This window comes from Mustela nivalis (assembly GCF_964662115.1).
Source record: "Mustela nivalis genome assembly, chromosome: 7".
NCBI lineage: Eukaryota > Metazoa > Chordata > Mammalia > Carnivora > Mustelidae > Mustela > Mustela nivalis.
In genome coordinates, this window is record NC_139026.1 from 132,342,957 (window position 1) to 132,366,538 (window position 23,582).

Genomic DNA, 23,582 nt, shown 5'->3' on the forward strand with positions numbered 1-23,582 from the left:
CACAGATTCCCCCATTCCTCCATATGTCCTGGGAGAGCCCAGTGCTATCTAGGAATTCCAGAATTAGAACAAGCCATTGAGAATGTCATGTTTAAGGGTAGGCAGGCTGCTGACTAGTTATTTTCTTAACATCTTCCCATCCTTTGGCATCTACTTCAGGAAATGCCAGCCAGAACTCTCCAATTAGCTACCATATGGATAGCATCTATAAGAAAACAATGTCTAATCTATATGACTTACATGCTCTGATGAACACAATTTCATGGCTGGAAAAGGGGAACAAGGAATTAGTTTGTCACACTGTCCTCTTAAAAAGTTATCGAGCAACCTGACACCACGGAGTCTATGTTTTCAAGGCACAGTTTTACTCTGTTCAGTGTGACTTAAAGACCCACATTCTTACCGATTGGCGTGGCTTGGGCAAGAGTAAGAAACATCTAAAGATTTTATTTATGTATTTATTTGTCAGAGAGAGCGCACACAAGCAGGCAGAATGGCAGGCAGAGATGGAGAGAGAAGCAGGCTCCCTGCTGAGCAAGGATTCGATCCCAGGACCCTGGGATCATGACCTGAGTCAAAGACAGCGGCTTAACCTACTGAGGTGTCCCAGGAGTAAGAAATATTTAATGGGCAGAATAAGAAAGTTCTCCAACCAGGAGAAGTATTTATGGTTTTCCAATTCCTGCAAAAGAAGTCCAGTTGAGAAAGTCCAGGGCATGAAATAATCATTGTGACCTTATTTTCCAAAGCTATTCCCACAAGGTCAAACGCTCCACATCCCCCTCGTTCAGGGCCCAGACTTCTAAAAGAAGCACATTTCAGACAGATGACATGGGGGCCGTGCTAGGGTGCTCCAACCCAGAGCTAAAGGTCACACCCAGGTTAGGACTAGCAGGATCTCTAATGGACTGGAGAAAAGCATAAGGTCCAGTGGGGTCGTTCTGGGTTCGTGGCCAGAAGTGGCATGAACGATGGCCAGGGCAATGCTTACAGCAAGAACATGGAAGCTTCTATTGAAAGTGGCTAAAAAGTTCTGGCTTCAAAACTCCCCTCGGGTAACTTTTTATTTGTCTCAGACAAATCTTAATAGCTCTGGTTTTATCGGAATCCTGTGACTTCTCTGGGGAGAACATTTGCCGTGAAGCAGTCGGTGTCTGATAACCAGATTTTATGCCAGAGTCCAAATGATTCAAATGCCAAGTCTTAGGGGGACAGTGGGGTTTTGGCTGTCCCATGCTTTGCTATCTGTCCTACTGAGTTATAAACACGGTTTTGGGGGACTTCTTCATCTTCTCTGTGGCCGGGTCACATAATGCTCGTCTTCCCTTAGCTGGAAGGGGAGGATTCTCTAAATTGTAACTAGAATGATGGCTTAAATGGTCTCTCCTTGAGGAAATAAGTGAGCTGCTAGGTGCGCTAATCCGGATAGCTCTGTCTGTGTCAACAGTAAATGAGGAAAAAGTGTTCATTCTTAACATTTGAGCTGTTAGAGCAGATCTCAGCTCTCAGCTCTCTGCGAGGGCACTGGTTTTCGTCGTGGTTGTTTTCTCCTTCAGAGTTCATTTAACGAAAAGAATAGTCACGCACATGGACGTTGGTTTGTTGATTTAAAGAAAATTTAAAATAACTCGGTTAGAAAAGCATGAGAGGATTATACCACAGAGGAAAGCCTCACAGAGGCAGCAGAGCCTGGTGGTAGTTTCCGGGCTGACAACCCTCCAGTGGGTTTGAATTCCGGCTTCTCTCCTCCTCAAGTGGGTGACCTTTGCTGAGCTAATGAATGTATGTTTTCTCATTTGCAAAATAGTATGGTAATAATAATGGAACCTTCTTCCTACAGATGTAGTGAGAAGGAAATATATAAAGAATTTAGAACAATGATCCCCACGTACTAGGAGATGGGTTGGCCCAGATATACCACTTCCCTATCCAAGTTCTGAGCAAATTAAGAGGTAAACTGAAGACAAAGAAAGAGACTAAAACATCAGTTTGGTTACTTGTTAAAGTCAATGCTAAAATACAGTTTGGGGTCAGGGGAACAGTGGGGTACTAAATTCGTTCGTTCCTTCCTTCCTTCCAGGATTCTATTACTAGAGAGAGAACATGAGTGTTGGGGAAGAGCCAAAGGGCGAGGGAGAAGCAGGCCTCGCACTAATAAGCAGCGAGCCAATAAGTCGTGAGGCTCCCCCCATCCCAGGACCCTAGGATCATGACCTGAGCCGAAGGCAGATGCTTAACCAACTGAGCCACCCAGGCTGACTTTCTTACTTGTTCCAAACACATGTGGACCATTACAGGCCTCCCAACCTGGGGGTCCAGAGAGAGAGAGAGAGAGAGAGTTGGACTGTGTCTCTCTTGGAAAGGCTAAGGGGAGGGGCAGGAAGGTTTGGGGGGAAATCTGTCCTTCCTGAAGGTCAGGCAATGGGAAATGAGTGCCCCCACCCTGCCCCCGCCAACTCGATCATTTGTTGTGAGCAATTACAATGACACTGTGGACCTTTCATGCTTGGCCGGCATCATTCCTTAGTGGACCTGGGACACGGGAAACACTCAACAAATGTTTCTGAAGGACAGACAGAAGGAGTGTTATTTGTTCTTGTTAAAAATCATCTCCAAGGAGACTACAAATAACTTGCCAACCCTTCTGGAAACTTCTCTGCCATCCTGGCCTTTCACCTTCTTCTGTCGAGCTCTCAGATGGGGTGTGTCGAGCTCACTTGGTCCTTAGCGCAGGCAACCTCTCTGTGTTTTTGTTGGTTTGTTTTTGTTTTCGTTTTTACTAGAGAGAGTACAGAGGGAGAGTGAGAGGGAGAAGCAGACTCCCCGCTAAGCAGAGAGCCCAGGTTTGTATTTAAAAAATTATTCATTATTTATCTGCAACTCGAATTTAACTTGTATCCTCCTTGGCGCATGGGCCCTCGGGCTGACCTCCAGGCTGCTCTGAGCTGCACACCTGGCAGCGATTGTACAGGTGCTGCCAGCTCAAGGTGGTGGCCTCACCAAGTCCTGCTTGGTCAGTCTTGGGAAATTTGCCTCATTGTTTCCTGTCTTCATTTTTAAATTATTATTATGGGGTGGGGGGGAGGAAAAAGAAAAGCATGGCCCAAAGTGGATATTTCCAGTTTTTCAGAGGTGAAATTGTACCACAGGTCCTGCTGTACCAAGCCCTGGGGACTGTTAGTAAAAGGGAATGTTACAGATGCCACCTAGGAAGCATGAAATTCCCCCCTGCGGAGAGGCACTGACATTGGGAAACAGGCTTTTGACTCTCTCGCCCTCTAGTGGCAGAACGCCTAAACAGGGATTCGAGTCCGGCTTCAGCTGTGCCCTCCCCTTCCAAGGCGCTGTGGCTTTGACTCTCAGTAAGTGAAGTAATTAAAACCCAAGAAGGGGGCAGTGTAGGTCAGGTCGGTTCTAAACCCAGCCTGAGAGGCACTTGGGTCCAGGAAAGAGATGGAGGACGCTGTGGCCTCTTGCTTCTTGAGTATGCTCTAGGGCCAGATTTCCCCCCTCCTCCCCAACCCCCTACCCCCTCTGTCTCCCTCCCCTTCCCCCCAGCAGGACTGCATCTGCTGGTGGTCACCTTTACTTTCACTCATTTCCTAGCAGAAGTTCCTAGAGTGCCGACTGTAGGATGAGCGCTGGGCATGACATCTAAAACATAATGTATTTCATGATGATTTAGAGTTAAACCAAGGACTTCTAGACATTGCACCCAAGGCTAATTGAGCACATGGCTAGGCGCAGGCATTTTAGAACTGCAAAAGGTTTACACGAGTAATACAGTCTTAGTTTTCCTGCCGTATCTCTGCTTTATTGCTCCTACGTATAGAGTCTCTTTGATAAATGGCCAGTGGGCTTCTTGACGAGTCTTTACAGTTTCACACGTAGTAATCGGTCAGATGGCATATTGTACAAAATGAATGCCGTGGGCCTAGAACCATGCATTCCTAACTTTATGACAAAAAGAGGAAGTTGGCAAAACATTAACTTCCTTTCGTTTTCCTGGAATGTGCAGGGCCATTTTGGACACTGAAAGAACCTATCAACAGAAACATATGCGGCCAACGAAGTTGTTCGGGAAATAATTGGTGTAGGACTGACCAAACCAAGTCCGTGTGAAAACCTCGCCGGATGTCGTTGATGTGTCTTCTGAGGCTGTTAGCTGTGTGGGGTCATCTTCCCAACTTCTGCCACGAATCTATGAATTCTGCGAATCCGCACAACATTCCCATCTTACCTCCTGAGCATTTCTCAAATCCACCTCATCTTTTCGTCTTCCCAGACTCTCACATCTCTTTTCCCTTTTCCTGCTTCTTTCTTTCTTTCTTTCTTTCTTTCTTTCTTTCTTTTAAAATTTTATTTATTTATTTGACAGATCACAAGTAGGCAGAGAGGCAGGCAGAGAGAGAGAAGGGAGGAAGCAGGCTCCCTGATGAGCAGAGAGCCCCAGGACCCTGGGATCATGACCTGAGCCGAAGGCAGAGGCTTTAACCCACTGAGCCACCCAGGCTCCCCTTCCTGCTTCTTTCAAATCCAGTTTCCACCCAGTTAATTTAATACACAAATGCGACCATATCGTTGCTGCTATATGGCTCCACCATGCTCAGAGGATCAAGTTCAAGCTTTCTGAGCGTCGAATTCATGGGTCATCTGTCTAGCGTTGATCTAGCGTCAAATGCTGTCATCTATCTAGCCCATCACGCCGTCATCCATCTTCACATGTCGCTGCTAGTGTCTTGTGGGACCCCTGAACTGGTTTGTGGACTTGTTCAAGGATCATCCAGACACATACATACATCTCCTTCTCTGGGCTGCCTTGCTTTTCATTTTCTCCTTCAGAAAACCAGGGCCCAGAGGAGACATGCTATGAATCTGTATTGACTGTAAAATGCTTATCAGATTCCAGAGGTTTCCTTCTCGTCCCTCCCTCCATGTCTCAGCTGTGTAGCATTCTCTAACTAATTCCCTTTGGGTGTTGTGTCACTTGGATTTTGACCTCCACGTAGAGTAGAAATACGTCGGTCACAAAGGTTCATTCATTCATTCACTCATTCATGAAATGGTACTGCTGGGGTGAGAGTGGGACCCCCCCCACCCCGTCTTTCTGAAGGAGCAAGATCTTCCCTGGCCGATGCTTCCTGCACTAGAGCTAAGTTTTTCCACGTTCTAACTTTCCCAACCAGTCTTGCAAACTTCATGCTGCTGACTGTGCCTCATCCAGATCCTTTCTGTTTAGATGACTGTGATCACTGCATTTTCTTTTCTTTTTTTTTTTTTTTTTTTTAAGATTTTATTTATGCATTTGACAGAGAGAGGGAGAGATCACAAGTAGGCAGAGAGGCAGGAAGAGAGAGAGGAAGGGAAGCAGGATCCCTGCCGAGCAGAGAGCCCGATGTGGGGCTCGATCCCAGGACCCTGAGATCACGACCTGAGCCGAAGCAGAGGCTCAATCCACTGAGCCACCCAGGAGCCCCATTGCATTTTATTTTCGTGTAGAGCACTGAATAAAAATGCCAAAAGAAATAGCCTGAGCAGTGGAGAGGACATGCTACCGTGTGGGCGTGAACTGATGAATGCTAAGGGGTCTTGTTGGTCTGTCGGACGTGGCACCACAACTTACGTCCCACAGCTTTGATCGCATGTCTGGACCCTGTAGAGATCATGACCCACGTTGGGATAGTAGGGGCGGGTGCTCACGTGGTGCCCGACACGGCTAGAACGCCCTGTCCTGTTACATTGTTCACTCACTCACCACACTTACATGGCACTCGACACTGTGTCGGGCATGTCTTCCTTTTCTCCTCCCAGCAACCCTAAGAGATAAAGTACTATTCTGATTTCCATTATACAGGTAGGAAAACTAAGGTAGCCTGCCCCAGGTGGCAGAGCAGGTAAGCAGTGAGGCCGGGATTCGGGCTTGGACTCCAGCATCCGTGCTCCCTCCACACCGACACTGAGAAATTGTAGCAGCTCAGGGTGGCTGGACCATGGTCTTCCCCTGACCTTGAAGCTATAGCCTTGTCTGTGCACTCAGGATTTGTCTGAAGGAAGAACACAGAATAAACACAGGTAACCCTCCTTTCCATTCCGTTAGTGAGGTTGGGGTAGGGGATGGCAGCGCTGTTTGGGGCGGGAACAGTCCCCAGCCTGGGTTCCCCTGCCTTACCTGTATGAACCTGGCTTCTCTGAAAAGCTCTAGAAGAACCGAGAAAGAATGTTATAATTGAGAAGAGTGTCTAAGGGTCTATAGCCTGGAGCCTTCATTTCACACATGAGAACCCCCAGGGCCCAGAGAGCTTAAATCACCACTCATCCAAGATTACACAGCTCGAGAGCAGACACGAGGTGGTTTCTGCGTGGACTGAGAACCTGAATGCTGTTAATTCCCAGCTGCCTGCCTCTGTGTTGTTTTCTTTTGATTTTTAGCTCAACGGGCCACATGTGATGTTGTTTGTTTTTTCCTCTTATTGGATACACATAGATGCTGGTTTGACCATCCACGTGATTTCTGCCCAAAAGTGACTCAGACTTGTGTGTAGTGGATAAACTTGGGAGAATATTTCAACCCGGGTGGCAGGCTGCAGGGCAAATACATGGGGAAGGCAGGTGGGGGAGGAGGCACACTGACTATGGCTCCCAGCAGACACACTCCGTGAAATACAGTGCGTGTATCACAGCTTCTCACCGACTGCGTGGCTGTTCCCCTCCAGCTCTCGCGCCCCCACCCCCACCCCAGTTCAGTACACCTAACATCAGGCCAACAGAATCACTTTTCTAAAGTACAGATTCGGCCCATTCATTCCCCATCACCTATTGGATACAACTTCAACTTCTCATTTGAAATGCAAGAACCCTCCAAATTGGTCCTTACATATTTTATTATCTTCTGCCACTCCCGATCGCCGTCATTAATTTTTTTTTTTTTTAAGATTTTACCTACTGATTTGAGGGAGAGAGTGAGAGTTCAAAGACTGCACACAGAGGGAGGAGCAGGCCCTCCACCGAGCAGGGATCCCAACTCGGGGCTCCATCCCAGGACCTTGGGATCATGACCTGAGCCAAACACAGATGCCAACCGACTGAGCCACCCAGGCACCCCCCACGCTTTAATATTTTTTAAATGTCTTTACTTTCTGCTGTTATTTGCCACCACCCATCCCTCCCCACACTCCCGACCACACACACCGCACTCATACTCTGTCGAGGCAATGGCCACTGCGGTTGAAGTTCCTTGGGTTGAAAAGCTCTTTCCCCAGTGATGCACCTGGTCAAACTCTGTTCCCGCTTTGAGGCCCCACGTTACTTTTTCTCCCAAACTTTCCTGTTCTTGACCGATGTGGCAGCTCCTCTTTCCCTGGCTTTCTGTTTATCTCTGCTAGGGCTCTACTCTTCTTTCTTTGAGTAAATGAACATAGATGTTCTCTTCTCAGTCTACATGGTTTCATCGTTCCTTCATTGATGCCACCAGGCAAAAAAAAAAAAAAAAAAAACCATTTCCTTGGCATCTCAGTGCATGCAGGGCTGTGGTAGGGGTTGGGGTTCCAAAGTGACCAAAGCTAGTCTTATCCTTTGTGACTTCTTAAACTCATGGGAGGGGCTCATGCCTAAGCCAGTAAATACTGCTGCGGTGTGATGAACGTTCACTTGGCTGGGGCTTGTCTTTTTAATGCCAGCATCCTTAGCATTGCCCCCTGGCAGAGAAGTGCTCAATAGCTTTTTTTTTAAGATTTTGTTTTAAGTAGTGTCTGCACTCGACCTAGGACTCGAACTCACCACCATGAGATCAAGAGTCACACCCTCCCTGAACTGAGCCAGCCAGGCTCCCCTGTGCTCAGTACCTTTTTTATTTTTTAAGAAAGGGATGAGTGAATTATGGGATGGATGGATTTGTACCAATACTAAACCAATACCCTCCGTGCTACAGTGTCTTATAAAGCAGTGACAAGGACGCCTGGGTGGCTCGTCGTTAGGCCTCTGCCTTTGGCTCAGGTCATGATTTCAGTCCAGTCTACTCAGCAGGAAGCCTGCTTCTCCCTCTCCCACTCCCCCTGCTTGTGTTCCCGCTCTCACTGTGTCTCTCTCTGTCAAATAAATAAATAAAACCTTAAAAAAAATAAAGCAATGACAAGAATAAAATATTTAACTTTTCAAAAAAGATACGTACTTCCTGTATTGTAAGAAAAGCCTGAAACTATATGGTTGTTTTATCAAACCCATAATTTCAAGAATATTATTAAGGAGAAAAAGCTTAATTTTTTTAAGGAGTCAATATTAAGTCAATACTAGTATAAAATGTAACAACTTGATAACAGCAAACAAATTGCTGATGTTTGAGAAGCAATGATCTGAACAAGGTAATTTTCAGTTTCCTTTTCCTTGGGTTTTTTTCTTTTCCGGAATCTAATCCACGTTAATTTACCTCTAGAATTTTTGGAACTCCTTGAAATAAATCATTTTGCTGCAAAAACCTGCACCCAAAGGCAGTTGGGAACTATTTAGTGTAAATCTTGAAAGGGGTAGGATGGAGAACATTGTGTTTTGAAGATGAACCAAAGCATATTTATTCATTATCTCAGAAGGGATTCTGTCAACTCTCCACTTGAGTGTCCTGCTTGCCCCAGGCCAGGACCCCCTCTGATGAGGAGGAAGAGACCTACCCATAGGTTGGGTTGTTCTGTATATGAGGAAGCAGGAAGATTAGGAAATGGCTTTCCCAGACCTCTTGATGAGCTGGACATGGTCTTTCGACACTGAGGATAGAGCTGCGGTCCCTCTGTGAAGCAAACAGAAATCTGTCCTTGTCCCTCAGCCCGCTGCTCCATCCCTGCCAGCTTCTTTCTCTACTGCTGCTGCTGCTCCCTGGCTCGCACCCTCTCTCTCCCCCTACTCCCCACTCCTCCCCCCCTTTCTCCCCTTCCACCATCCCTTTCTCTTCCTGCCTCATGGCTTTGCCTGCTAGTCTGTTTGTAGGGCTCTGCTTTGGCCGCCACACCAGGGTGACCACCTGCACCTAGATTTCTCAGGATTTTCCTGGTTTTAGCATAGACATTTCTGCATCCAGGGGTGCCTGGGTGGCTCAGTCCATTAAGAGCCTGCCTTTGACTCAGGTCATGATCCCAGGGTCCTGGGATGGAGCCCCAGGTCAGGATCCCTGCTCAGCGAGAAGTCTGCTTCTCCCTCTCCCTCTGCCCCTTCCCTCCCCCGCCTCTGCTCATGCTAATCCCCCAAACTAAATAAAATCTTTTTTTTAAAAAAAGGAAATTTCTGCATCCTGAGACCACCCAAAGTTCTGGGCAAACCTGGCCTGTTGGTCACTTTTTGTCTACACCTCATTCAAATTTTATAAGAAGAGGGAAGAGCTGATGGGTCTCTGAGCCCCTCTCTCCAGCCCCGATTACCCGGAGCTCTCCCACAGGGAGCACTCCAAACCGGTCCCTGCTGATTTAGGGTGCACAGAGACGCTTCCCACTGCCTTCCTCAGAATGGGCTTGTGAGTAGGGCACATTGGAGATATTATCAGTTCCTCGCTGGTCTACTTTACTATAGCAGCTTGCCACTTATCAGGGCCTTGGGTTCTTTTTTTTTTCTTTTCTTTAAAGATTCACTTATTTATTTTAGAAAGGGAGGCAGATGGAGAGAGAGAATCTCAAGCATCCCCCATGAGTGTGGAGCCTGACGGAAGGCTTGAGCCCACGACCCCAAATTCATAACCCAAGCTGAAATCCAGAGTCAGACGTTCGATCAACTGAGCCATCCAGGTGCCCCGGGGATTTGGGTTCTGACGCACATGGGTAGGGTGTGTGTGTGTGTGTGTGTGTGTGTGTTGGGGTGAGGAGCAGGTAGAAACGACTTACCATTTTATTCTTTTGCTTTTATGAATTCGATCGCTTCACATAAGCTAGACTCCTCATAGAGTATTGTGGAAAACTTGGCTCAACCTCTAATTAAATATTTTATCCCACTAAAACCTTGCCCAGTTGAGCAGTTGTAAAGTTTGAGGAAGAATGTATTTCAAAAGCAAAACAGTATAATCTGGAAAAGAAAATGTTAAGCTCTAGTAGCACTTGGGCGGGGGAGGGACACAGAATTGACCTGGGGGAGGGGGGAGGAGAAGCCCCCCCCCCCTCCCCGTCTTCTTGTCTTCTTCCTCCTCCCACCTGGCTCCTGAAATTAGGTCCTTCATTTTTAGAACTATTTTATTTCATCTGCAAGGAATACCAGTTATCCCCTTCCTTAAATTCTGTGGCCTGGGGTGGGAAAAAATGAAATCACTGTAAAAATACTTAAGTTGTGAAGCACATGATTGGTTTTCAAGAATTGGCCATAAAAACCTGAGGCTGAGCTGGGCTTGGTGGAGAAGCTGGAGAGTGGGTGCCCCCCCCCCCCGCCTCAGCATCCCTGGAGCCCAGAGCACCTGCCCCTGCAGTGCCCCCCCGCCCCAGCAATGTGTCAGCCTCCTGGGGGTGAGCTAGGAGCTAGAAGAACAGTGAGTTCACACTGACCTGTTCTTTGTCGTCTGCGGCTCTCACCAATAGTCTTTGTGGCCATTACTCGCTAAAACTAAAAATGGAAGAAAACATGAAAAAGCAAAAAACAAACAAACAAACAAACACACTAAGTGTGTTATTGAAACCAAGTCTAGGTCAGTGTTTATTTGGCAGAAAAGCATACAGACGTGATCAGTGCGGTGTCACGTGTTTCTCCCCTGCCTGGTAGGGAAAGTTAGGAGCTCTGAGTTTTGGGGGAGGACGGGGGGGGGGGAACGGGGGGGGACAAGGAGTGCAAAGGTTCAGAGGCAGCGGGAAGAATGATCCTGCGACCTCTCTTTCTGCTGTACCAAAGTCAGAGCCCCCACACCCCACGTCTGTGCTGTATCCCAAACCACCAGCCTATAGGACCATTCCTGTCCCCCCATCACCGCTTAGGCTGTTTCCCTTATCAGACCAAGTACAGGCTCCTGTTCATTCTCTCTGCTGGCTGGTCCCAGCCGCACCTCCTGGGGAAAGCCATGTCCCACCTGGGATGTCCCTGGCATCACTGCACCAGCGCACACAGCACACACCACCTCTCAATGAGCAGAGAAGGTACCAATGCCTAGTGCCTCATGGCCTGTATAGCAATGACCCCCAAACAATACCGGACCCAATTCTATGGTTGATGGGAGAGGGACTTTAGAAGAGAGATCTACTCTCCCCTGGACCAACCCTGACTCTACTGTCCATAGAGCAAAAGGAGGGAGAATAATTGAGGGGTCCCCCAGGGTAGTTGTGAGAAAAGAGTACAGAAGATCCTAAGGATGAAAGGAATTCGACAGAGTCATGGCTGACTAGGGAGGCCGACTGCCATTAACTCCTGGGGCCTCAGTCTGCTCATCTGAAGAATGGGAGAGGGTAATAGACGCTAACACTTGATCCCAGTTTTCTGACTCTGTGATTTGCTTCCCATAGTCCCTGCTCCCCCAACAGCTCACTACAGCTTTGCAGGGCATGGGGGGAAGCCCAGGGGCAGAAGTAGGCCAGGGAAGTGCCTTCTTGGTGAGACGTCCCCTCACACTCTCTCATGAAAGGGTTCCCTCGAGACCCACTGGGTAAAGCGAGCAACAAGCAGGCAGGATGCTGCCATCTTAGGGAGTGTTGGCATTCTCGTAGGTTCCTCCTGGGCCTTCAGGAACTCTATAGAATATGTCAAGGTTCAGCCGGCTCTGGGATGAAAGGGGCGAGCCTGTACAAGTTGCAATTTTCCCTTAAAAGTTGCCACCTGGGATCCAGACTCGGTCGGCCGTGCTCACCCGGAGCTTTCTCCAGGACGGGCTGCCCACGTGGCAGTCCGGCTACACTGTCTGGCAGACGTGGTCTTTGCTTTCCAGCGTCTTCCGACTTAAAAAGAGATAAAAGAAACCCTGATAAAAATGAACATCAATGGATTCTCTTGAAGAGCAAGCAAATACGCTTAAAGCATTAACACACTGGATCTAAGAGTAGTTCCTAGTTATAATCGCCTGAAGAAGTTTATGGGGTAGAAGAAGAAAGTTCCAGGACATGGAAATAGGCCGGAGCAGTGGGGCAGGCTTCCTTGTTTGGCCAGGTCTCCTCGGAGCAGCTGGGATTTTTAAGGACGCCCGTAAGATTAGGAAGATTGGTTACCCTCTGGAGGGAATGCCGGAGACATAAATGGTTCTGTGGTCGCATCTGTGAGATCTGCGCCCTAAACACAGAAAGGAAAATTCCTTTTGGATGGGTGGGCTGTACAGCATATCGTGTGGTGGCATTTGTATTCTCTGATGTGAAATTTGGGATGGGGCTTGTGAAACCGCTCAGACGGGGCCCACACCTTAATTAATTAATTTATTCTTATTTTTTTAGTTTTTTAGTTTTATTTATTTATTTGACAGACAGAGATCACAAGTAGGCAGAGAGGGAAACAGAGAAAGAGAGAGGAGGAAGCAGGCTCCCTGCTGAGCAGAGATCCCGATGTGGAGCTTGATCCCAGGACTCTGGGATCCTGACCTGAGCTGAAGGCAGAGGCTTTAACCCACTGAGCCACCCAGGCGCCCTTGGGGTCCACACCTTTAATTAACGCTTACATGTCTCTCATGAGGGCCCCTCAGGGAACCTCAAACAGCATTATTCATGCTCATTTTGTGTTTGGAAACCTGAGGAGCACATGGGGCTTATCTTGGACCACGCATAGGTGACCATCTGTGCGGCTTTGCCAGGGACAGTCGTGGTTTCTGCATCTTGTCCTGTTGCGATCATGAATAGTGTCCCCTTTCCCTGCCACAAGTGCTCTGGTTTATATTTAAATATAAGGTCACCCTAGCCAGCTGACACGCTGCTGGCAAGAGTAGGATGGGGCAGCCTGCATTTCATTCACCACCAGATCATCCTTTTAAGCAAATGTTTTCCCAATTGTCAGCAGTCTTACTTCTGAACTCCAGGGTGACACACAGCAGTGTTCCTGTAGGAAAGGCCATGTGTAAGAACACATCAAGGCACGGGGGCTCTGGGGGAAACATTTTTGGTTTGTTTTTCACCTGATTTTGCATCTTTTTACGTTAAGTTACCAGTCTTTGAAAAGTATATGTTATGGCTTCCGCAAGCATGAATAACTTCTTTCGTGTCCTGATGTCCCATCAGGGTAGGCTCTCTTGTTCTTAATAGGGTTTAAAATAAAAAAGAATTTGATGGGGCGCCTGGGTGGCTCAGTGGATTAAAGCCTCTGTCTTCTGCTCAGGTCATGATCCCAGGGCCTTGGAATAGAGCCCCCCCCCCCCCCCCCCGCCCCCAATTGGGCTCTCTGCTCAGCAGGGAACCTGCTTCCTCCTCTTTCTCTGCCTGCCTCTTTGCCTACTTGTGATGTCTGTCTGCCAAATAGATAAATAAAATTTAAAAAAAAATAATAAAAATATAAAAGAATTTGAAACCCACCAACACTGGCTTCTAGCAATTCCTCTGTTGAAGAACTTGCATCAAGGACGTTGACATGCTTTTCGCAGCCCTGTAATTAAAAGGGCCTGCTAAGAAGTCACATGCAATAGTTTCCGATCCTTGGGAGGAGGGCCCGTCCTGGCGACTGTGTGTTTAAGTTGTGCGAGCAAAACCAGTAGCGGCCCAGTTCTGGAGCAGGTTAGCTCCGCCTGCAAAATCACCATTTGCCCCCTTACCTCCATCACTTGTCTTTCCTTTGAAATGACACTTTTTTTGTGTGTTGGCTCATTTTGAGGCATGAATTGCCGACATACGGAGCCATTAAGCAAGAAATAGTCTTGTACCTTCGCTGGTTAACAGAAATGGAGTTGAAAATCTAGCCCCCTGGTATCATTATTGTAGCTCTCCGTATGACTGCAGGAAAATCACATTTCAAGTTCCTCCCGCTTTCCTTCTGCCTTTCACAGCAAATTTCAAAGTACGGCAGTAGGCAGATTGGTTTGTAATAGCAATTTTTCAACCTAGAAATTAAATTAAACCTAAAAGCACGGTGTGCTTCTAGTTCAAAGAGGGTTTCTTCCAGAAAGAACATTTCCACAGTAACAGCAATGACAATCATAGTATTTTTCATGAAGATCTGAGTTACTGAGCGTATGGGGATTGTAGAAAACAGTGTTTTCTAGAGACCCCTCTCAGAGAACCTGACAATCAGGTCCTGGTAAGGTCTGCGTGCTCTGGAGAGAGATGTGTAGAATAAGTCAGTGCCAAGGCATCAATACAGTACTTTCTCGAATTGTTTTTAGTTCTTGCTCTCAAGGAGAAGGAACAAAGGGCCAGTAACTAGTCTGGTAGAAGCTTTCTCCCCCGCAGAATGGTCAGAGAGTTTAACTATTCAAGAGAACGTGATTTACTGTAAATATGTGTCTAGATGTTGTGATCCTTAATGATTTATGTCAATTATCTTTCCTGGTAATGCCTTTTTCTTTTGTGCATTCCACAAAGAGTTTTGCTTGGAGGAATATCTATACTGCCTGCCTGAGGGCTTGCCTGTGGGGGAGGGGAGGGTCCCAGCAGCTCCAACACATGGTGGGCAGAGGGACTTCCTTGGGCCGCCTGGAAACTAACCAGAGTTTAGAACTGGTGGGAGAGCTGCCCCTCTTTTACCCATTTGGGGAGCAACTGGGCCCTGACCTCACATTTTCCAAACAGCCCCAAGAAAGCAAAATCTACGTAATAAAATGGATTTTTTTTTTCCTGCCTGGATTGAAAGGCTTCCCAGCAGGTTGCGTGCTGTTGGTTGGGGTGGACTGCCATTGCAAGCATGCTGTTGTCTCTTTCATCCCGGGGGTTTCCCTAAGATACTGTGTCAAGTGGCAGGTGGGAACTGTTAGGAATAGGCTCTCCTGCACCAAAGCAAGTTCCTATCGAGTCCGAGCCCAGGGACCTCTGGTGTAGACCTGCGCTCTGGCTGCAATCTGTCTCTCCCTCTCTCCCCCACCCCCTTGCCTCCCCCCCAGTCATTTCTGGCATTAATAATTTGAAGGCAAATACACAACAGCTACACAAGGATCGGGATAATCTGGGCCTGGGGGCCTGAACACGGATCCCTCCTTCCTGAACGTTTTGTATCTGAGAAAATAGTAAGGTTGAAACAAGATTCATCTGGTGTTTGCCTGCAGGGAACCAGTACAGAAACTGTGTAAGATTAGTTCCTCCTTAAAGCAAGATTACCCGGTAATTCTGTTACAAAGTCGCGGAGACCTTGAGCTCTGTCAACTCAACTGCTGTATTCACGCTGCTAGGCGTAGCTTTAACTTTCTAGAAGATTCACCACCTCTTAGATTTCAAGAAAAATCCTGAGGAATTTCGAGATTTCTTCTTCCCTTCCTGACGTGAGTTTGGCTCCCTCTCTGACATGGCCATTTTCCTTTTGGCCTGTATCCTTTGTCCTTTAAGGGCTTCCACATCTTTTTGCCCTAAATGGCCAAAATATGCCCCCACACTGCCAAAACACACAGGTGACTCAAGGTCAGAATCTGGAGGATAGGCCAGCCATTGTTCTGATGGCTTCTTGAGCTAAATTAATCTAAAACCTGGTCCGAGTGGCCTGTTAAACTGGGTCAAGGTATGGTCAGCAGGCTAACCATTGTTCTTTTTTTCCCTTTTTTTCCCTTGGAGTGATGGGGCCACTGCAGATGAAAATATCACAGTCCTGCTAGTGATTAGATGGCTGGAGTGGCAGACCTAATATTGCTTAAAGTATTTTCCCATCGTGTGTGTGTGTGTGTGTGTGTGTGTGTACATTGTGCCTCCTATTTTCACTTTCTGGGAAATTTGCCAGGTTTTCAAGGACTGGGTAGAGAACAAAATAAATATTTGTAGATAGTTTAAAAGGAGACTTGGGTATGTTGGATGCCACTCTGCCTATCCAAAGAAAAGCAATTTTATTGCCTTTCGGATATTTTAAAGTAACTACCTTGAGAACCCCAGAAGGTTGATTTTACTAGTTTACTTTTCAGAGTTGTGACCAAGGTGTGTGTGTGTGTGTGTGTGTGTGTGTGTGTGTGTGTGTGTTGGGGGTGTGTTGGGGGAGAAGGCCGCAGTCAGAGCCTAGGCAAATGAGCACAAACTCCTTAAAGTTCAGCTGAAGTGACTGAAATTGTGCGAAAAGCAAACCACCTCTCTGTATGTGTTAATCAGGTTCGAAAGTTAGTGCCGGAAGGTGTTTACTAAACAACATTCAGCATGCACGCTTTGTTTTCTTTTTCTTTCTTTCTTTTTTTTTTTTTTTAAGGGATTTCACCGAAATTTGGGATGTTCAGCAGTTGGCTGTTTAGTAACCCGTAAATCAGCCTCCTTGGGAGGCTCATTCTGTGTCTGAGATTAAAGCAACCGGAGACCGGGCGTTCAGCGCCTGCCGCTGAGCCTGTGTGAAATGCTTTCCTTCCCGGGGCTGCGGAATCTGGGCGGTCCGCAGCGGTGCAAACAGGCGGTCTGGGTGCCCGGTCGGGAAGCCCATCACCTGTTGGGGCCTCGGGCGCGCGCGGCGCAGGGCGGGCCCAGGGCAGGGGCAGGGGCAGGGGTAGCGGGCGGCTCGGGGAGCACAGCCTCCCCCCTCCTTCCTCCGGGACCGTCCGGCGGGCGGGCGTGCGGGCGGGCGGACGCGGGGACGCAGGCACGGAGGGACGGGGGCGGCCCGACGCTGGAATGCAGTTTTCTCGGGCGGGGGAGACTTTGCCCCGGAGTGGAGAACAGTTCGGGGTGGGGTTTCGCACGGTCCCCTCCCCGCCCCCCGCCCCCCGCCCCGGGCCCCCTTCCAGGCGCTTTCTGGGAGCTTGCAGAACTGCGCTCTGAAGTTTAAAGAGCGGCGAGCAGCTAGTGCCGCGGGCGGAGGGACAATGGAAGAAAATGAAAGCCAGAAAGGCGAGCCGTGCCTTCCCCGCTCAGCAGACGGCGGACAGAAGCAGGGTAAGTAACAGACTCATTCAAAGATGGAGTTACGGTTCCGCGCGCTCCTCGCCGCGGGCTGCTTTTTAGAACCCGAGACGCGGCGCCTGGCGCGGGGGACGCGCGCTTCTCGGGCTGGCGTGCGTTTTGGAAAGTGCGTGGAGCGCTGTGATTTCTTGGGTCCGACTTCGGCTCTGGCAGGCTTTCCTCAAACAGCCGGAGAAGTGGCGTGGGGATGCCGCGTTGGGAGCCCAGGGAGCAGGCAGTATGTGTTGTATCTCTCGGCGGTGACAAAATAAATCGCTAAAAGCAGCTTTTTCATACTCGCTGCTCCCAGCCGTGGGAGAAAGGAGCTGTTTCTGGGCAGCGTTTCCATTCATTGATTGGGGGAATCCCAGGAGGCAAAGGCATGCTGGGTTGCACGTTTTGCAGAATTTGAGAGTTAAATTACAGAGTTTAGGGATGTTTTATTTTGCAGATCGGAACAGCAGGGGAGCACGGGTCCATCCGGATGATAGATGGGGCTGTGCGGAATCTTTGCATGCTTTAATTCAGAAGTTGGGAGTTGTTAGACGATTTGGGTAGATTTTCTCCAGGCAGTTTTCCTTTAATTGTGTTTGTGATAGACTTGTCTTTTCCGTAGGGAATTTCCAGAAGCTTATGTTGTTCCGAAGAAATTTCACAGTGGGGTTGGGTGGAGAAGGGACTTCTCTGCCCTCCAGTCCGTGACGTCTGTGATGCCAGAGCCTATCATCTGGTATCATATAGGCAGCTTGTTCAGAAACCCGCACAAGCCCGAAACCATCCCCGCCCACCCTACCCCAGGTTCATCCAGGGGCCAGTTAGGAACTAAGAGAAGCATTTGCGGGGCTGCCGTGCTCTGCGTGGGAGTAGGGATTATGCACAGGGGAAAAGGTGTGTGTGTTTTAAAAAGGCAAAAGGGAAGTAACAAATGACTCATCCGCACTGAAAATGCAAAACTAAGCTAGATTGAAGAAAATGGAATTACAAGACGTAGAAACCCCCCCAACCTTCTCCCCCTTACTCCTGCGGGTGAAACTCAGGAACCTTTAAGCTTAGTAAACCCGGGAGAATCCCCCATTTTATAGTCGTCAGTCTAGGTATCTGTGTTTGTGCTTCTAAAACAGAACACTCTTCCTGGAGGGCGCCTGGTCAGTAGGGTCCGGTGGGAGATAAGGCTCGCCTTCCCTCCCTTAACTGATAGGACAGGATCCTACCGCAGAGACTGAGTCTTCCGGCCTCTGTTAAAATGAATGACACAGAATCTAGAGGGGCAATTAGAATGGGACCAATTTAAGAAATAACTTTCAAACAACCACGGCAACTCAAAGATGCTTCAGAGGCTGGAGATGGTTGGGCTGAGGGAATGTGATCACTTTATTTACTTACTCATTCATTCAATGAACACTGAGCATCTGTTACATAGTAGTTACTGCTTTAGCTGCTGGTGACCCAGCCATGAACAAAGTAGTTGGAAAATACTTGCTTTCATTGAACTTATGTTCTAAGAACCAAGTTTGGAGGAAAGGGGATAGGAGAGAGAGAGACAATGAACAGATAAATGAAATATATAGCATGTTAGATGGCAGCATTGCCAGATTTAGCAAATAAAAACACAGGATGCCTAGTTAAATTTGAATTTCAGATGAACAATGAAAAATTTTTTTTTTTGGTATAAGTATATCCCATGCAATATTTGGAACATACTTATGCTAAAAGTATTCCTTGTGTACCTGAAATTCAATTTTAACTGGGCATTTCATATTTTATCCAGCAACTCTATTAAATGGAAATCAGACCATAGGGAACCAGAGGCGGGAAAAGGGAACAGGGAGTATGGAGAGAGGGTTATCAGGGAGAGGGCCTCGCTGGTGTGTGTTTAGAATAAATATCTGAAAGAGGCTAGGGAGGTAAGAGGCAAGAACTTGTTCAGAGAACAGCAGGGACATGGGAGAAGGGTGGGAAGAAAGAGGTTAAGAGGTAATCCCAGGCCAGATCACACAGCTGCTGGCAGGTCTGACTTGTCATATAAAAGGGAACTATTGGGTGCTGCACGGACAATAACCCTGGTGGGCGCAGGGGAAGGGCAGAGAGACCATGTCAGAGGCTTCTACAGTAAGCCATACAGAAGCCTGGACCTGCAGGACCTGCTTGGACCAGCAGGTAGTAGGACAGGTGGTGATAAGAAGACAGGTTCTGTGTATATTGAAAGTACAGCCAAAAGAATTTGCGGAGGGATTGGATGGATGTAAGATACAAGAGAAAAGGAGGAGTCCCAGATGATTTCAGAAATGTCTGTCCGCCTGGCTGGAGGGATGGGGTTGCCGTTTACTTAAACAGGAAAGAAAGCATTTGAGTGCCGCCGAGGAGAGGAAAGGGTGTTTCTGGCTTGGAAATGGAGGAGACCAGGAAGTCCTTTGGATAGGTGAGGATGGAGATGTTTATCTCACATCCAGATGTCCGGAATGCTGATAGCTGCGTGGATATTCTCCGCTGGAACTGAGGAGAAAGGTCTGGGGCCTGTGGTGGATCTGCTGGGATGGGGTCTGTGTGTACAGGTCGCAGTGCGCTCTGGGGCATTTGAGCATTTAGAGGTCGGGCAGGTTGGAGGGGGAGGGGGGCTAGAGAGATTGTAAGGGTGAGAAGTATCAGGTTGTATGTGCGGGGTCCCACTGAGTTCTATAAAGGAGGACGGCTTCTGTTCCAGGTGGATGGTGAGCACGACGACCGTACAGGGAGGCCAGGCCTCGGCTCACATCACCTGTAGTACCCCATGCCCGCTCCTAGCCACTCCTAGCCACACCTGATGGTATTTGTTTCTGTGTCTGTTTCACTGGGTTACAGTGCGGAATACCAGGGCCGGCCAGTCTTCTTCATCCTTCACATGCCCTCTACCCAACACACCAGCCATGTAGAAGGCACTCAGGAAATATTTCTTGAACAAAAGGCTAAGGGTCCCATCCCGGGACTTGGAGTTTACCCGTCAGTCTACTGTAGGTAAGGATCCCCTGGGTGATCGTGTGACTTACTATCTAGACCGAGACACTTTTGAAAGTGAAACGGCACCCTATAAATAATTTTGCTGGGATGGCAGTTGTAATGCACAACTGTTCAGGCAAACCAGGGCCTACGGTGACCTCAGGAATAGCTCTCATCAACGAGGCTTCCGTGGCTGGATAAGCAGCCTGCTTAGGTCGGCAGCAGTGTGAGTCTGTACCTCGAGGTGCACCGCACCGAGCAGGCACTTGGTAGTTACTGGCCGAATTGCCGTCTAAAAACCTGACGCTCCCTTTGAAGGCCATGGGCTCCTCAGAGCTGTTCTGGGACGTTCTCTGGGATGTGTCAGCCCCCAGCAACCCTGAGGTGTCTGCTTTTCCTCCGGCCCCTAAGCTCTTGAAACCCCTGGGCAGGTGAAGTGTTACCGTCCACCTGCTTGCCTCCCCCAACCCCTGATTCACCAGTGTTTCAAGGTAGTGTTTGCTTTGGGGGGTGGGTAATCATTTTGCAATATATAAATGTATCAAACCAGCACACTGTACACCTTAAACTTGCAAAAAAAAAAAAAAAAAAGAGAGAGAGAGAGAGAATGCACTGGCAGTGCCCACTGCCCATCGAGGAGTCCCTGATATTCAAATCTTTGCTCAGAACTCTAAAACTGCCCCATCGGTCTCTGCCCCTTACCTGTTTCATCCTTCCGAGCACTTATTACATATTATTTGTTCATTGTCTGCGTCCCTGTTTGTAATGTGGATCCGCTGTGAGGCAAGGGGATTATCTCTGTCTTGATCACAACTTCACTGCGTTTCCTAAGTCCTTTTAGTGTACAGAGCAGACACTCAAGATGTATTTTTGAGAATGAATGAGTGAATCATCCGACCAACACTTGAGATGAGAATACTTCGCTGGGGAGCAGAGGGACTGTTCCTCTTTTGTCTGAAAACCCATACCAGAAAACTTCTCTGTCACTTACTTAATTTTTCAGGATGTTTAGGTGAATAATGATCATGGTCTGATTTCAGCTGCAGTTTCTGTGCCAGTTCGTGTATGGGGGTGATCTGTGGGATGGTAACAAGAGAACTGGCCAACCGAGGAACCGCGTGGGCCCCCAGCAGAATATGTGATCTGTATTAGTCAGGAGGCTAATTGTAATAACCCCGAGATCTGTGTGGTTTAGTCAGTGTTAATTTTTTGAACACAAGGGAATGCGGACATTCCTGGCCAGGTGGATCTCCTGGGCGCCCAGCTTTAGGCTGACTCTGGGATCCCATTCCCCGAGGCTTTGGCATTTTCCACTGGAGCCATTGCATTCAGCTAGCAAAGAAGAAAGAGAACGAGCAAGGACGATTATTCAGGAACCTGGGGCGGGGACTCAAGGTGTCTCACCTCACTTGCATTGACTGGACGAATTATTAGTCCAAGACCCCCGCTAGATGAAGGGTCCTGGAAAATGCAGCCTTTCTGTGTGTGTGCAAGAGGAGGACACTGTGGTGTGAAGACACAGACGGACAGGATACTGTCGCTGCCACGGGGTTGGGACAGACAACCAGACAAAACAGCAGTTTCTCATGGTGTTTCTATGGTTAGAGAGGAACTTGGCACAGTTTTAGAGAAGCTCACCAGGAGCCACTGTAAAGAAGTGAGGGGCTCCTTCTCAGAGAGGCCGTGACTTACCTAGTCTTCGCTCAGGAATAAAAATCCCAGGGAAGTGAGGTTGCTGACTCTCGGGGAGAAAGTGGGTGTGGAATGTCCCAGCGATACAAGGACCCCGCTGTAAGTCAGTGGACTTGGCTGAAGCCATCGGAGCTGTGGCCCAGGGGCCCCATGGTCTCCGGCCCGTGGGATCACTTGCTGCATCTCCGCCCTTTGAAACTCTCAGGCGCTTCTGCCCTCCTCACCCCTACTTCTGCTCCACGGAAGGTTGGAGGGGTTGTTCCCTGCCCCAGGCTCCCGTTGTGCTCTCTGCCCTGCTCCCAGCAGCTACAAAGGACTCGCCCTGGGCTGGGCAGAGGCTGGGAGCGGCAGGAAGGGGAAACTGAAAGCGGGTCTTCATGCTCCAGCTCCGTTCTTTGTTTGGCACGGATTCCCAGAATAGGGAGCCGCGGGACACACCCCTCCTTAAACGTTAGCACCCAAACGCATTCCAGGCGAAAAATAGAACTTTATTTCTGTGTTGATGGCTTTGTGGATAATGACGAACTGGCCCAGACTTGGATCTCTGACTCCACGGCTGTGGAACTGGGATTCCGTGTGCTTTGCCCGGTCCCCTCTCGTTTGTTTCTCTCCCTGCATAAGGAGTTGGGGCTCCTCAGGTGAGAGATCACATTCTCCCCCAAAAGACTGGAATGGTGACATTGTCACTTCTGCTTCCGGCGCGGAAGTCGGCAGCGCCCAGGAGCGAAGCCTCCCTGGGGAGAAGGCTCCGGTGATGGGGACGCGTGTTCAGGGTGGCTTTGTGTGGATCGTGGTGTTGGGCTGTCGGGGGTGCCTGGGAGGACGGAGCAGGTGCCTGGTGGTCGGATGGGAAACAGATGGGGCCCATAGCTGGGGGAGGTAGAGGGCAAAAAGGTGAGACGCGGGAAGGAGGGAGTCCCACCGGCTCCTGGATGTCTGCCAGGGGACTGTGCCCCCGGGCCATCGGTGCATTAGTCATCGGTGCTGATCACTGCTTTCCACCAATTCACGTTAAACCTTGTTAAGCAACTGGAGACATTTTAGAAGAATCCACCAGAGAGAGAGAAAAAAAAGGCAAAGTAGCATAAGGTCGACAGGACCTTGCAGAGCAAAGTGTTAGAAAAAAAATAGGGGTTTAGAGTGTGGGCAAGTCGGAGCTGCCCAAAGGTGAATGGTGACAGAAGATGGACCCTGAACGCTGCCCCTTCCCCTCCTGTTCCTTTCCCAGTTTATCTGAAGGAAGAAAGCGGAAAACTCTTTTCAGTCTCCACGGGGCTACTGTTCTGGCTGCCTTGACCTATCCTGAGGAGCCTTGGATGAAACAGCATAGTTCTTGGGAGTCTTGTGACAGAGCGAGGTGGAATGGAACTTTCTGCCCCTGTTGGTGTGGAAGGTTCCTGAACGTTTATCCGTGAGCGTGTCTGTGTGTGCCCACGTGAGGAAGTCACCTTTCCAGAGATCCAGTCCTGCTCATTAATCTAGCTGTCCTGGATAATTTTGAAAATATGTTAATGATGTCAAAAGTAATCGTAAAAATCTGTTTAAAAAGTCAACAGCGTTACATCAAGTGTACAACAAGTTTTGGGCTAATATAAAACTCATGTGCACACATACGCACTCCAGAAGCTAAAGCTAAACCAGATTGCACACGTATTTACCAAGCTGACATATGGCATTTTCTGCATCTAGCTTCACTCAGCGGATCCTGTTCCTTCTGTTTTATTCAAGAAGACACCACAAAGAAGGTAGCCGTCACGTGAGTGCACGTCACGCGAAGGCAACCTAAATAAATAATACCATTCATCTCTCAATATCTTTTTAGTCAATATTTTCATCTTCCCCCCCTTCTGAATTTACTGCTGAAACATGTGAAAAGTAGGAGAATTAACCAGTTTGGCTATTTTCTTCCTCCCTTTCCTCATTGGTGTTGATGGAGATGCTATAATTAGCAACGTAATGAGAAGTGAAGAGTTAACAAGAAGAATTATTCCCAGAACACTCTTCTAGGGATGG

The 23,582-nt window shown here is 48.4% G+C and overlaps 1 protein-coding gene and 1 long non-coding RNA gene across 19 annotated transcripts in view; one reads left to right on the plus strand and one right to left on the minus strand.

Annotated features, from left to right (window-relative positions):
• KIAA1217 overlaps window positions 1–23,582 on the plus strand; it is a 377,430-nt gene that overhangs the window by 70,874 nt on the left and 282,974 nt on the right. For 4 of the 17 annotated variants that reach the window (XM_082742079.1, XM_082742086.1, XM_082742085.1 and 1 more), the window contains exon 1: window positions 16,401–16,898. The exons of 3 other annotated variants lie outside the window; for them this stretch is intronic. In XM_082742079.1, coding sequence (XP_082598205.1) covers window positions 16,829–16,898 — 70 coding nt within the window. In that variant the 5' untranslated portion in view covers window positions 16,401–16,828. Of the gene's footprint in view, window positions 1–16,396; window positions 16,899–23,582 lie in introns of those variants that run through there. 10 more of the 17 variants (XM_082742084.1, XM_082742074.1, XM_082742070.1 and 7 more) reach the window with 8 other exon arrangements.
• LOC309870072 lies at window positions 17,325–22,317 on the minus strand. Of its 2 annotated transcripts, XR_014314471.1 has the most exons (4): window positions 21,570–22,317; window positions 20,580–21,209; window positions 18,288–18,402; window positions 17,325–17,693 (listed from the first exon to the last, which is right to left on the minus strand). It is a non-coding gene; the product is annotated as an uncharacterized lncRNA (long non-coding RNA). The 2 variants fall into 2 exon arrangements; XR_014314472.1 differs by lacking the exon at window positions 17,325–17,693 and having other exon boundaries at window positions 18,252–18,402.